Genomic DNA, 15865 nt, shown 5'->3' with positions numbered 1-15865 from the left:
GACCAAGCATGCCTATACAAGAATGAACTTTCTAAAATCCTGGCATCTGTATTTCTTGTTATTTATTAAAGGTGAAGCTGACCAACCATGTCTATACAAGAATGAACTTTCTAGCCAAAAAATTTTTTCCCTGCAATCAGCTATTTTCCCAGAGATAGAGAGCAATCCAATTCCAAAATTGGATCTAAGGGATAAAAATAAGTTAGAAAGAAAAGAGAGAATATCTACAAAAGAAAAGGAGGGGAAAAAAAAAAAAGAGTAACATTCCAGATGGAGCAGCTGATTTCTCTACAAAAATCATATTGGCGCTACAAAGATGATAACGTCCGCGCAAACCAATCTGACAAGCGTCTCATTTTCATAGAGAGCTCTGCATTTTTCACAAAGTAGGATTCTGCATTTGATAACATGACTTCAATGTCATGTTTCACTGCCTCCAGAGTTCGATAGTAGTTGTTCTCTAACCTTAATTGGATCACTTCAAGAGACAAAGGAACTGGGTACCTGAAAAAAAAAAAAAAAAAAAAAAAATAATATATATATATATATATATATATATTTATTTATTTCAATTTGAACATTAGTTAAGGCTCTATATTTCCGTTATGTTCAAATAATAGAGGTGTATGCATTTGACTAGTTAAGACAGATCATACCGATGCCAGAAACCGCTATTGATTTAGCATTTAAATGCCCATTTTACTGTCCTAGGATCAATAGGACTCCAAATGAACCCAAAAAGATTTATCATAATTCAAAATGTACTCAAAGGGATACACTGCTATAGTCAAGAATCAATGTAGGAGGAATAACTTAGCTTAATGGAATTGTGGATGAGGATAGTCATTTTCAGTTTATGCTTTCTTTCCTTCATCTCTCTGTGGGCTATAAACTTGGAATTAGTTTCAAATTAGTGGATGGTTATTTAGTGTTATTTTGTATATTCAGTTGTATTTAAGCAAGATTGCTCAGTGAAATCAGTATGTTGAATTTCCTCAAAACTCAAGCGTTAATTGAGATTGTTTTCTCTCCCAAACAAGAACTCTCTTCCATTTTATTCAAAATTCAAATGGAGAACCAAAAATTTTTATTCATGTATTTTAGGATTACACATGCTACAGATCATGCAAGTTGAGGGACACGTCACATGCCAATCCATGGTTGTGTTAATTAAGCACACATAGGTTTTTTTGGATGCAGCTTTATTGGCTCAGTTGCAGCTTTGGGTTGTAAGGAGAGAAGAATTGCGGGTACGGAGCAGTGCCATTCTTTGCAATTGGATAAACACATTTCTTTGTCCTTGAGTGGGTTTGGAGCAACGTTGGGAGTTGAAACACAACTTAAATCCTCTCAAGCAAAACACGAGTACACACCTAGAACCCTTTCTTTGATATTCAAATCAGTCGCCCTACATCTAGATCACAAACCAGGGATTGTAACACACCAACAATTTTGGAATTTCCACTAGGACAGTAATTCAAGTAACATTAGAATAAGGGTAAGGAGGACTGAGAATTGAGAAAGCCAATCCCCATTATATAGTTCATGCAAGGGACAAAAAAATGGCCACTGAAGAAAAGCGAGAAAAGGCCAAAAAGAGAAGAGTTTACCTGTTTGTAAAATTGCTCTTCTGCGACACTTGTATTAATTTCTCAACACCATAATAATCCTGAACCTGTTCACAACAAAATTAGAGAAACACCCACAAATACAATACCTTCAAATTGATTCAATATCCATATGCTTTAACATTAACTAAAATTTTAATCAAGAATAATTAAATTTCCCTCCTACTTTGTGATGATTACCTGTATTTTTTTGCCAGACTGCTCTAATTTGGCCAAGGCAGAAATTAGCTTGTCTTTAATCTCATCATCAATATGAGGCTGCTCCCATTCAGTATCATCTTCAAAAAGCTCCCAAGGACTGTGTTGATGTGTTTCTCTGGGGTCGCTTCTGTATTGAATAGTATACCTCTCCCATGGACTGTCTGGAAACTCAGAAGATTTTGGCTTTACAGACAGAATCCGGCCAGCCCACCAACTGCCATCTTCTTCACCATCATTTTTCCACCACACTTTACATTTATCCCTGCAAGTCCAATTTCTTTGCATAGCAGCATCAAACTGAGTTCTTTCAACAAGAAAATCTGGGAATCCTGTCATTTCAGGCAGAGTTAAGTTAAATGATTTCTGGAACACATTAGAAGTAGGATCTACAAACTTAAGTCTCATTTTGCAGCAACTATCTCCAGATCCTGGTACTGTTGAATATTCGAGGCCCTCAACTTTACAGAATTCTACAGCCCTTATTTTCCCCTTTAACAACTTCCAAGGGCCTGGATCTTTTGATTTAAAGTAGTCAAGGTACTCCTGATGTCCCTGAAAAGCAAAAAATTCCAAATACATCATTGCAAATTATCAAAACCCTAAATCACAAAAATCTAAAGGCAGATTTAATTACAAGGCAGGATTAAATCTTTAATATCTCTTATTACTAACCTGTCTTAGATATACAACTTCATCCCCTTGCTGCGGAATATAATGAGAGCCCCCCTCGTGCATCAACAACATTAGCCATGACCCTCTTTTGGCAGACTGATTTGACTTCCTTTTATCTACTGGACTAGCATCACGGAAATAATAACTGGTTCTCCTATTTCTAGTAGATCTTAATCCAACTGTCATCCTTGAGCTTGATCCCCATTCTTCACCAGGAAGTTGACATTTGTTAATGGAACCATTATGAGCATTTCTATATGCATCCTCTGATTCATGTTCCTGCCCCAACATGATACTACGGTTCATCAGATCATCTGTTGCCTCTGAGCCCAAAATATGCTTTCTACAAGCTCCTTCAGCAGTATCTTCACCTCTGGAATACTGTTCATCTGTACTAGCATGTGAAATGCTTTCTCTCATGCCACTATCACCTTCAGAGTTAGCTCTATCTCTACCTAACTTTGACCTTCTATAAACAACATTATACATCTTTTTTGAATGTGAATGGGAACCAATTGAGTCTTCCAATGGCGGCACGAAAGCTTCACCAATCTGAGCATCCGATTCTTGAAATCGATCATGTCTATTAGCTAGTGTAATTCTATTGGTTCTGTCCTGTTCAGACACTTCTGAAACTGGATTCTCTTTCATCTCGGTGGGGCTATCAGGTAATAAATCACAGCCCTTATTTCCCTGATCCTCTGAAAAATCTCTTGAAATTTTCCTTGACTTTATCCTTAACTTTGTTGAGATAGGTGTATTGCTCGCTTTGAATTCAGGAGGGTTGTCATTCTCATTAACCATGTGAGCCAATTTTGGCAATTCATCAGAATTCATGCATCCATCAAAGCTGAGGCACCCTTTACCATTGGCCAGATTATTCACAACCTCAGAGGTATCAGCCCCAATATCTCCCACATTCATTGCTGCCACTTCATCCATCTTATCTACAAAATTTTGAACTTCTAAAGAAGGGGATGTTGTGCCGCAAGTATTCTGAGGTTTAAAGTATCCATTGATATTGTTCTCCTCTTTTTTATGACCAAGACCTACACTAAATCTGGCATGTGCAGCTGATGACATGGCTTCTCCAAATCTCTGGCGCTTAGGTGTACGAGCCCTGACTCCTCCCCATTTGATATCCCCATTTTTGTATCCTTCTGACAGATCTAGACGATAGCTTTCTGTTTGCCCTCTACCTCTACCTGTGCTGCAGTCCGTATGACTAGAAGAGGATCCCAAATCTATTGATCTTAAATGAACCCTATTTACCTTAGTGGCTTCCTGTGGACCTTTATAGGTTGATGAGCCAACTAAATCAACCTGACTGTCATTAGGTGTTCTAATATCTGCCATAAAAATCTTAGTTGGATCTCGAACTGGCAGTTTAAGGATCAATCTTCTGTTTCCAGCATTCATATGAGATTCAGGAAGTTCATGAGATTTAACATATTCTTCAGACTCTTCTAATGAAACTTCTTTCCCTTTCAAGTGCCCATTTCGCTCATTTTGCAATGATCTCTCTGATTCATCACTCTGGATGTCTGAGTGTTGCAGTGTGGAGTCACTTTCTGACGAATCACCTTCTGAGCTTTCATATTCTCCATCTGTAGCTGTTCCTGTAATTTTTGAGAACAAGGTGAGAGCATTGCGGGCAGCAGCTCTTTGAGGTCTCAAAGCCTTCAATGTGGAAGACTTCCTCTTTGAAGCTTTCCGGCCAATTCTTGATTTCCCAGTTCGGTTACTTCTGAATATATTGCCATCACACTCATCCAAATTCTTCCTTTTAACACGTCTCCCTGAAGAAGTCATTATCTCAATCTGAAGGGAGGAGAGCAAGAGAGAGAGAGAGAGAGAGAGGAGAAAACAGTCAATAATGTACCACAACTAAAATTTTGAAACAAAATTGATCACAAAACACTTACTTCAACCTTCTGTTTTTTCCTTTTAGATCTATGAAAGCCATCCCTACCCTCAACCTCACTGTCTTCTGTACTGCACTCTGGATAAACAGAGGAATTATAATTTAAACTTCCTTGCTCTCCCCCAGTAGAACACTCCTCAGTGACATTGTACTCTGAATCATTATCATCACTCTGCACTTCATTTTCTGGTTCCCAATCCATGGCATCTACAAACTCGGGAAGCGGCTCAACCAATACATCCAAGTCTGCCAATGGCATCATCTGATAGTCTGGGTCTAAACTGAAGTCAGGCCCAGCCGCAAGTCTTATAGACGGTGGCTTCCACTCCAAATTCAGAGCTCCTAACCTTCTCTTCTGGTACATGCTCTGATAAGGTTCTGGGTAGGGATTCATTCCTATTGTTCCCAAAAAGAAAGTACGCACTTGAGAAAATGAAATAGTCACAAAGACTATGGCAAAAAGACACATAAAGATTAGAGTTTACTAGGTGAGACAATAAACCTGAGTCACAAAGGAGATCCTGCAAATTTCGTCGGTATGGAACAAGCTGAGATTCCTGAATCAGTTGTTTCACATTGTTTAAAGTCAATAATCACAGCATTAACATAAAGGCCTAAAGATGCACTTTGGTTTGAATGATATCCACAAAATTTTTGGAAGTAAGCATCCCAAAGTTAAAAAGCTGATCATCATAAAAGTTCTACATAGGATCTGTCTTATAACACACTAATATTCAACTCAATAAAGCCTCAGTCCCAAACTAACAAGGATGAGCAACACAGACTTGCCTCCTTCATTCCACCTAGGTTAAGACTACGATCTTCAAAAAGACCAACATAAATAATTATAAAAAAAATAGATGAAAAAAAAATTCATAAATATATCAATTTATATTTTTTGATATTTAACTTCAAGTTTTTAAAATTTTAAACACTTCTTTATGCTTTTTTAAATTGATATCATTATTCTTACTTATATATTTCCACAAATACTACCTTAATTTTCATATTTTTACGAACTCTATACATGTAATGATATCAATATTAAAAGTTTTGACTGAAAATTGCCAATACTAAGAGGAAAGCTTTTATAACACGCTGGATGAAGATGTTTAAACCTTAAAACAGTGATGACTTATTAATGAATAATAGGAAGATGATATTCCTAATACCATTTTGGAATTATATTCCATGCAAAATTAGGAAATTTGAGAGTTTTAACATTTAGGAGTTTTATTCTTATTAGGCTTATTATTATTATTTCCTAGTTTATAATGGTTTAATTTAGTATTTCTAATTAGGATTGAATTAGGATTCTAAAATCCTAATTTGATTAAGATTCCTAATTCTATAAACAAGACTTAGGGTTTCTATTGTTAAAGGAAGCTTTGTTATGACATTTATTTGAGATTAATATGATTTCTGAGAATTAGTTCTCTTTCTTAAGGATTGGTTCCTTGTTCTTTATTTGTTCTGCATCAATTATTCACTTAAAATTTTAGTGGAAGTACTTTGCATGTTTATGCTTCTCAACATCATGTGCACATGAAGTAGAGCACATAATAGAAAAGCTTACTGAAACCAGTAGGTTATAGAGTTAACAAACCTGGTCAATTATGTTTCCATAGGTGTCTTGTATCAGGGGTCGATAATCACCAAGGAAGAACTGAAAAGAAATGTGCCAATTGTAAGTATCCAAAGCATTTTAAAAACCTACTCATGACCTAGTCTTAAGAAGCATAACCAATTATTTATGATATTATGGTACCTGGTCATATTTAGCATCCTGTTGGGATTCACCTTGGCCTGTGTTTAATATATATAATTGACCAACATCATCTGACAGTATAATGGACGTCCCATCCCTATTGTATAAGGCAGCAAACAGGAATAGTAACATCAGTTTTAATATTGTGACCAGCTTTACAGACATATCTGTAAATAATTTGGTAAAAGCGAAATTGTACTAAAACAACTGCAAAGTACAACTAACATCCAACCTGAGTGTAGTAGATGGAACATACTTTAAAATAAGCAGTTGTGCAGAAACGATGTAAAAATTTAAGCACATCTGTGAGATATTTAAACAGATTCATATATTTCCTTTAGAGGCTCATTCAGTTCAACCATGTCCAGGAAGCATAGAAATTCACAATGGCCTTGATGCCAAAAAGGGCCTGAATTGTGTTGGTAGCTAATTGGATAGTGAAATAGGAGATTTATGCATCTAAATTGGTACAGGATCATTGAAGCTGAAATTATTAGGATTAAGGCAATGTGAAGCTGAGTAGTAATAGCTGGAATATATAGTAAAGATCATAACATGTATGATAAGCTGAGTTGGAACATATGGAACAAAGTATTCAATGATTGAAACATAGCACATTATTCATCATTGATTTTGAAGTAAAAATAATACCAGTATAATCAATAAAATAAATGAATTTTGCACTTACGGTGAAAACTTCCCATCAACTAACTTGAAATGTGAAATCTCATAGATGCGGATAGGTGTGCCTTCCCATATCTAAAGGAAAACAATATGAAAGTATTCAAAAACTAAAGAAATAAAAAAGAAACTAGAATATGCTTGAATAAACTAAAACTCACATCCCACACGATAGTTCTTCCATCATATCCAGCACTCATGGCAATTCGTGGGTTGAAAGGATGAACATCCAGAACATATGTCTGCAAATAACACAAAAAGTATAGTCAGAAATCGGTTCAGAAGGTAAGAGCTTGAGAAGAGTAGAAGAATCCAAAATGAGGCAAGATATAGGCATGTATGTAAATATCCAAAATTCAGAAGTAGAAGAAGAAGAAAGGAGGACAGGGGAGAGAGATACAAGAAGACTTCTTACAGAATCGGTGTGGCCAGTCAAAGAATGAACTAAGCTACCATCAGCAGCATTCCAAACACAAATCCTGCAATCTGTATTACGACGTATATTATTTAGCCAATCTCTACAACATTACCTAGCAAAAATGCAGCCACAATGAAAGACGATATGATACAACTTGTAGATCAAAAGACAATTCATAGAGCCCAGCTTAGATCCCCCAATATCAACTCTGGAAATTGTTAAATAACATTGGTGCCAAGTCAACAGACATGTCTACACAACTAGTTCAAGAAAAGAAAGTAAGAGATACGATCATACAACTGATCATGCTAGATGAGCTTTTCACAGAACTAAGCCCACTTGAATCACATTTATAAACAAAACAGAAAAAGAATGGAATATGGGGTCTCATAAGGGGTTTTGGGGTTTTCCTCATCTGGTGATTCCTAAAACAGATAAAGAAACATTTCCTGCATGAAGTCAAATATGGACATGAAATAAAGCAGAATTTGCCATTAGTTTGTCTTTTTTTTTTTCCTTCTATAAAATGGAAAATCAATCTATTAAAGGATCAGGGAAAAGATGAGCTTATGCATCCTTGCATATATACAATGTATGCATGGTTCTCGAAAAACCTGAACCGAACTGAAAAACCATACCCAACCAAGAAACAATTTTATACATTTTTTCTATGATTTTTTGCATTATATTCTTTCAATATACTTATATATTTACATGTAATTAAGATTCTTATATATACATAAAGAAAAGGTAGAGAAATGAAAGATAATATTAAAGTGTATATAGTCCATAGTTATAAATATATTAAATAATCACCTTATAATTCTTAATTATAAGTGTATTATTATACTATATATACTTAATTCATACGGATGGTTGAAGTGAAGAAGTGTCACGGGAGTTTTATGTGATCGCAAGATTCCCAATTAGTTGAAAGGAAAATTTTATCGTACAGCTATACGACTGGCCATGTTATATGGTAGTGAGTGTTGGGCACTGAAGGAGTCGTATGTGTCTAAGATAAGAGTTGCGAAGATGAGAATATTAAGGTGGATGAGTGGTAATACTAGACTAGATAAAATCCGTAATGAGAGTACTAGAGAAAAGGTAGGAGTGGTGCCAATTGAAGATAAGTTGAGAGAAGGAAGATTGAGGTAGTTTGATCATGTGAAGCATAAACATACGGAGGCTCCAGTTAGACAAGTAAAGCACATTAGGTTAGAGGATAGAAAGAAAGGAAGGGGTAGACCTAAACTGACTTGGAGAAGAATAGTACAACATGACCTAGAAGCATTACACATTTCTGAGGATTTAACCCAAAATTGTTTAGAATGGAAAAAGAGAATCCAAATAGCCGACTCCAAATTCTTGGAATAAAAGCTTAGTTGAGTTAAGTTTATATACTTAATTCATAATTATATATGTAAATTGTAGTTAAAGATTATAAAATTTAGAAGTAGTTAAAAGATATATTATATGATATATTGCATGTTAATAACCAACTTTAAAGCTTAAATGCTAATTCAAGTATAAATTTTTATGAAAAAAATAGCAAAAAATTGTTTCAAGAATCAAAACCCAAAACAAAATCATACCGAACTGAACTAGAACTGAAGAACCGAACTGAAACAGAAACATCAAGGAAATGAACCGGAACCATACCCAAATATCGATTCTGTTCCCGTTCCTAGGCAGACCCCAAACTGGAACTAGAACTGCACACCCATTATACATCTACACTCCCATACAGTAAACCCAAAAGCTGTGTGTGTGTATAGCAACATTACCCATGATAGCAGCAAGGACAAAACGGTTATCTAGGCTCCACACTATCATATTCACACCACGAGGAGTTGGTAGAATTCTTTGACGCGGACCTCCTCGAGGAGGTTGAGGAGGCATTGGTGGAGGAGGAACTTTCAGGTGATAATGTCGAATCCACCGGCCAGCTTTCCCCTAAAAAAGAAATATACAATTTTGGCTCAAAAATCAAAGAGGAATCTCTAATATTCCTCAAAGTGAAATTGACCCAAACATAAAAATAAAAACTTTATCTTTCATATATTTTATTTTAAATCTTAAAAAAAAACAACATTATGAAACAAAAGATTGAGAAGACAACTTTTTTAAATTTGCAGTAAAAAAATTTGCAACTCATTGCCTGTGTACAGATTATACCTTATAAACAGCAGTACAATGACTATCATTTCATCAGATGAAAGCTAATAAAGGAGAGGTTTAAAAATAATGGAAATGAGACATTATTTGCTTACATGTGATCTACGTGATCTTGGAATCCAAATAATTGCACTGCCATCTCGGGAACAGGTGACTATGTTGTCATGGGAAAACCTGTAGACATGAAATATTCATCTATCTATAACAGATGCAATAAACTCTTAAGGCAGTGATATAAACCCTCATAAAGTAAAAATCCAAATATAGCTATGTCACTGAGAGACCAACAAACAGCAATAGTCCACTCACCATGAATTTCTAAATTTTTGAGCATTCTCTTCCTTTGAACTGTCTGAAAGAGAAAACCTAGATGCCACAGCACAGCCACTGCAAAATATGGAAAATTTGTTTCTCAGCATTCAAAATATTATCAATGACATTTTGAACAGAGCAGGACACACCAACCTAAACTGAACATAATTGACATCATTCTCATGGCCAGATAACACATCCATCTCGTGATTTGGTTGGTCTGAATCATCTGTGTTCGGCTTATAAGCATTCCACACCTGCAAATAAAACGCTATTAGCATATTACTAACAGGATAGTTTAGATTCACATACTAATAAAGATAAAATGTTCATTTACCTAAATAAAAACTATGTAGAACATGCATTTCAAAAGATGAAGTCAAATCAGGTACGATGAAACATACCCTAGCAAGATTGTCAGAGCTGCCAGTGACAAATACAGTTCCATTAGCATTAAACGCGCAACAAAATATTTGATGGTTCTGCAGACCACTACTTGTAGATGGACCACCATTCTTTCCTGCAGCCATTCCAATGTTCTTGTGAGTTCTACAGGCAAATGAACCAGTGCATCAATCATAAATCAGTATAGAAGCATAACCCACCACTTATGGAGTCTGAAGGCCTAGGAATATATATCCGTGGACTGAAGTTGGAATTTCTAGCATCCCAGATCCTACATGTTCCATCATCAGATGAGCTGCAAAGTGCAGAGCACAGGCAAAAGTTACCAAATAATGGTAGTAGCTTAGTTTATAGTATATAATCTTTAAGGTAATAAATCCAAAAGGCTAGCACAGTACAGGCAACAAAATCATGTAATGTAGAGTGAAGGATGAAATTAAGCACCACATGGTTAGTGAAAAATAACAATGACCAAAAAACTGAAAATAATGGCCATGAGGTTTAAATTCAGACTATATGGATTGAGATGTTATATCCTTTGAAACACAAAGCTCAGCCCAGCATAATGCAACTCAACTCATCCATGCCTTGATCTTACAACAGAAGAATAAGGCTGCAAGAGCTGCAATTTGGATTCAAATAGAGAAGACGCATAAGATTAAGTTGTTAATATAAGTTCTATAAAGTCCCATAATGAAAACTTAAAAAGGTAAAAAAAAAAAAAAAAATGGATGTAGTGGTTTGGAGAAACGAATAGAGATAAATTGATTCAAATTCCCTATCAATATTGCAGGATATGAGGCTTGATTATCATCCCTAAGTTCCCTATATTAATCCGCTTGGGCTTTGCCTCAACCATGAAGGGACAAGTGGGGGAGGATGTAGGTATAGATTCTAACCTTAACAAGCAACATTCTAGGACTTAGGTCAACAAGGTCAACTAGAAGGCCATATGATCAACAATAACCAAACAGTCCAAAAAGACTAAAGCAATAGCATTTAAAAAATCAGCCTTACGAAAGAAGCTGGTATACAGATCCAGGCCTAGGACTAAATGCAATGGCAGTCACAGCTCCAGTATGTCCACGTAGAACAGATATTGGAAGCCCATCTGGTAAACGCCACTGCGATCATCCAGAAGGATTTATCAAAGATCAAGTTATGGAAGATATATGCTGTGCAGAGGGGGGGGGGGGGGGGGGAGAAGAGAAGAATGTTAGGACTTTGTATAGGAAAAGAAGCTTACCACACGAATTATACAATCATTTGAAGCAGAAGCCACCAACGCATTGTTAGAACTCACAGCCAAGTCAGTAATGTCACCCTTTCATCCACAGAATGCGATGCAAAATATAATTAATCAAAAGTAAAACAAAAAAAGGCAAACAATGGATAGATATCTGCTTTTTAAGACATTCAAACCCACTTCATGTCCACGACAGCTGGCCAAGCAAAAGGCAGTTTCCATGGACCAGATTTTTACAAGGCGATCATCAGAACCAGTAACGACATATCTTCCTGAGCGATCAAAAATTGCTGCAAGATTCACATCAAGGTGATGTGTCAGATATAGATCAGTATTTTTCAGTGAATTTCAACAACTAATGTCAACAGTAATGCCTAGGATGCAACTTGATAGACATTATATTTCAGTTCACGTGCTCAAACTTTTGGAAGCCATTAAACTTCCATGCAAATGTGGATATGAAACTGTTTAATCTAATTCCTCAAAGCTCATACCACAATAGACAGCATTTCGATGTCCCCGCAGCTTCTTGATATTTTGCATTTTTTGTACCATAGTTGATGGTTTTGCAATAGCATAGCATGCTGCACGGATTGATGGTGCACGGTGGTGTCTTGAAAAACCACCCCCAATTTCTCTCAAACTCAATCCACGAACCTGATCAGCACGCATATGAGGCCATCGCATATGGGTAGGGGGATGCTTGATGTGAGTTTGTCCCTTATCTCTATCATCTGAAGAAGAGGGTGATTCCAAAATTAGACAGACATAGGAAAATTTGCCTTCAAATTCCAGAAGGAAAGAGAAGAACAAAGAAAACTGAGAACTCTATTATGTTCTTATGAATAGAAACAATGAAATTGCTCACATGAATAAGAAAAATTGATGCTTGATATTGAAGGCTAAAACAAATGTCACCTACAGCTCAAAAGTGAAAATGAGCCTGTTCCCAAAAGCGTAGGAACATCAGCAGCATTTGGAGCACCAATCAAGCCCTGTGGTGAGGAGGCTGCATTATGTAATAACTGCTTCAAAAGCTTTACCAAGTGATCATTCTCAATGTGAGGATACCTAAGAGAGATAATTGATGAAAGGAGCATGTCAATGGTATTCTAAAAGAAAAATATTGCACAGAATTGATCCAAGCAATCATTTGTTTCTTTAGAGGAGAAATCCTGCAATTCTAGATACTTGGAATTCCATAAGTCCATATTTTTGTATATAAACGACTAGTTTTTCTATAAGACAGATAAAAAAGTAAATGCAATAAACGTGGTCCATACCTCTCAACCAACTTAGTGTAATTTAATGGGAAGGATAAGCCATCATCATTTTCATCCCCATTACGTGCCCCAGTCCTTGAATACCAAGCATGATATCTTCTAGGTAAAAGCTGATGTTCAAGAAGTTCATTCCAAATTTGTACGCATGTTCTGCGACATGGCCCAGCTGAAAGAAAATGCATAATTAAGAAGTAAACTTCTCTGAGGTCAATATCCACATCAGGCTTCACTTTTGTCTCCAGATCCGCATGTTGAGCATTCTCATGCACCTTACTAAAAAAATTTGAATGCTTCATGCCAACAGAAGGGGCATCACCCGAAGGAATGTACTTCTGCAGAGCCATATTACCTGTAACAAAGAAGGCTGGCAAATAATACAAGAGTAATTGATGTAAATCAATTTCAAATAGAACCTAAACAAACAAATAAATGTATGAAAACCATCAACCATAAGCCATTCTGAAACAAACAGAACTACACATTAAAAAAAAAAAAAGAGTAGTATCACCTCAGGTGATTCAGGTCATTAAAGTATGCAACCAAAGGATCAAGGTATATATATATGGGGATCCCAATCTATCCTTAAAATAAAGAATGTCCTCAAATTTGGATGCATAAAAGACACCAAAAGAATAGCGGACATCATCAGGCTGGATAGAGAGTGAACTAATTTTACAAGGTTAAACATGCTAAAAGAATACCTTCCTAACCTGTTTGTTCAACCTATACATTCTCTAACAAACAATCATTCATCATTTGAGAAAACCATCATACCTTATGCTGACATCTTAAAAGTCAAAATGCCTCAATCACAAGTAAATGGTGGTTCCATATTCCAATCTAGATTAGTTACACAATGCTAGTCAACTGCAACAACATGCACAAGCAAGAGTTCACGAGCTATGAAAACTTCCAACATGTGCTGTCAATTTATTTCCATTGACACTGAGCAAATGAAGTTTACAGCAAAATCCTACTCTTTGGTGGACCATAGAAGTCATCCTATTCCTGCATAGAACTTGGGGAGAAGAAAATTCTGTTTTAGTTTCATAGCCCCTATCCTCAAGCCATATTCTATGGTGTGGGAAGATTCAACCTAAAAAGGCAAGATTAGCTAAACCAACAACCATCTGAATTGTACTTCTGAAAAAACTGAGGTGGTAAAAACTTGAATGTCAAACAAAAACAGAGTGAATACAGGTTCCTACTCCTTTTAATTCGCCTCAACTGTATTTTGGAACATAAGTTGTATTACTGTACCATACAGACAGTTGAGTGACAGCCAACCATCCAAGCAGCTCCATATAAGTTCAACAAGAGTTGAGATTTACAAGACCACCAGAAGACTGATCTTAAATGTCATTGTCCAAAATCTTAAACCAATGTGTTCCTACGTCAACCAGTTATACAATCATGCAGAATAACAGCAAACGCTCATATAGCAAGGCAACAAACAAAAACTCTAAAACCAATACTCCACAAGGAAAATTCAGTTCAGCCAGCTAATTAGAAGAAAATGGAGTAATAAACAAGTATCAAAGTAACGAATTGTAACAAATCACCAACAACTGGAAAATCGAAAATGAGATGTAGCCATTTGTAATGTGCCAAACAAATTAACCAGATGGATAGTCCAGAGAAACTTTCAGCTCTCTTCTATACTTTTGAAAGCCATGCCAGCAAAAATCCAAATGCATTCCTCTGTATCACCAAACAAAAACCCTAAATTCAATTTCTCGGCACTCCATGATACCAAAATATAATCAATTGTGCAATAAAAATTAGCAAAATAAACCCTATTTGCCATCTAATTCAATCTATGTACAAGCCCTACCAGCCTATCAATGGGAAATTACACAAACAATTAACAGGCGAGTTACGGAAGCGCCATTAGGATAAGTACCTCCAATGGAGTTGAATTCCGAGGCAAAACGGCGCGTTTTGAAGGTGCAGTGTTTCTCAGTGCTGTGTCCTCTGATGGGAAGGCACCAACAAATGGGGATCGAGAGGTCCAGGAGTTGCAGAATTTTAAATAAAATTTCAATTAAGAGAGATTAGCGAGTGTTACGCACGCTCAAAAAGGGGAGTTTAGATTTCCGGAGGGAGCTCTATGTTCGTCTTTGGAATTCTCGTTCGTTGGTCTTTCTACAGGGAACGATTGGAGAGGGAGAGTGTGTGTAGAGAAGGAGAAGAGACATCAAGAGAGGAGAAAAAAACGGAGCGTTTTATATCTTTTCGGCTAGTCTTCACTCTCCCCCTCTAAATAGTCCCTGACCTTGGGAGAAAATAAGGTTCTTTAAAAACAAAAAAAAAAAGAATAATTTATTTGGGATTGTCCGGCAGTACTGACCCACGCGCGTTGGCTGATCGTGCGTATTGACCTCGCCATAAACGTCGTCGTATAATATTTTGTAAGCGTACTACTAGAATTCTCGCTCGTTTATCTCCCTTCAATAGACGAAGGAAAATTAGTATGAAATAAGCAGTAGACACATGGATTATGGACTATGGTCATCTATTGGGCCGGGCCGATTCAGGTTGTTCTACTAATAATTTGTAATTTAACATTGATTTTAAAAATAATTTTAATATTTATTAGAATAAGTAAATATTAAATTTTAAAATTTTAATTTTTATAGTATAAAAATAATAAATAGCTCAATAGTAGATTACAATTATTTTTTTTAATAAATCAGAAAATATTAGATTATATGGTAGAAATTATTCTGCATTCATGTTGATCGCCTTTTAAATTAAAATTAAAATATTATTTTTTTAATTTTTATGATTAAAAATTATTTTATATTAAATAAATTTACAAAATACTAAACACATTACAAAAAGATTTTGGATCCTTATTTTTTTAGTATTTTTTAATTTTTTAATAAATTTATTAGAAATAAATCAAATTAAATTAAATTTAAATTTAAATAAAACTATAACTTATATCGAATGAATTATGCTCTAATTCAATTTCCTAATGTTTCCCTCAAACCAAATAATTATATGATATTATCATAATTTCATATAAAATAATTTACATGAAATAATAAATTAATATTATAATAATAAATCAAATAATAATAAATTTCATAAAGTAGTTTTCCTTTTTAAAAAGTTAAATTATTTTTTTCATTTAATTATTATTT

General features: G+C 35.4%; 1 protein-coding gene across 11 annotated transcripts; it reads right to left on the bottom strand.

Moving 5' to 3' along the window:
* Positions 1–28: 28 nt before the first annotated feature.
* LOC110633067 (uncharacterized) lies at positions 29–14986 on the bottom strand. Of its 11 annotated transcripts, XM_058144922.1 has the most exons (26): positions 14620–14985; positions 13977–14417; positions 13491–13734; positions 12717–13065; positions 12356–12504; positions 11928–12167; positions 11614–11723; positions 11434–11511; positions 11205–11311; positions 10388–10482; positions 10187–10302; positions 9936–10039; positions 9780–9857; positions 9566–9644; positions 9080–9248; positions 7290–7360; positions 7036–7116; positions 6882–6952; positions 6194–6290; positions 6032–6091; positions 4928–4982; positions 4427–4821; positions 2502–4322; positions 1809–2381; positions 1611–1675; positions 29–504 (listed from the first exon to the last, which is right to left on the bottom strand). In XM_058144922.1, exons 4-26 carry the CDS (start codon positions 13058–13060, stop codon positions 309–311), a joined length of 5154 nt encoding a protein of 1717 aa, XP_058000905.1. In that variant the 5' UTR covers positions 13061–13065; positions 13491–13734; positions 13977–14417; positions 14620–14985; the 3' UTR covers positions 29–308. The 11 variants fall into 11 exon arrangements, with proteins under 11 accessions (XP_058000905.1, XP_058000900.1, XP_058000904.1 ...); XM_058144917.1 differs by lacking the exon at positions 13491–13734 and having other exon boundaries at positions 4433–4821; positions 14338–14417; positions 14620–14986; XM_058144921.1 differs by having other exon boundaries at positions 12717–13080; positions 13491–14417.
* Positions 14987–15865: the final 879 nt, after the last annotated feature.

Source organism: Hevea brasiliensis, chromosome 4 (genome assembly GCF_030052815.1).
Source record: "Hevea brasiliensis isolate MT/VB/25A 57/8 chromosome 4, ASM3005281v1, whole genome shotgun sequence".
NCBI lineage: Eukaryota > Viridiplantae > Streptophyta > Magnoliopsida > Malpighiales > Euphorbiaceae > Hevea > Hevea brasiliensis.
Note: the sequence above shows the minus strand (reverse complement) of the source record. Positions and strands in the feature narration are given on the sequence as shown.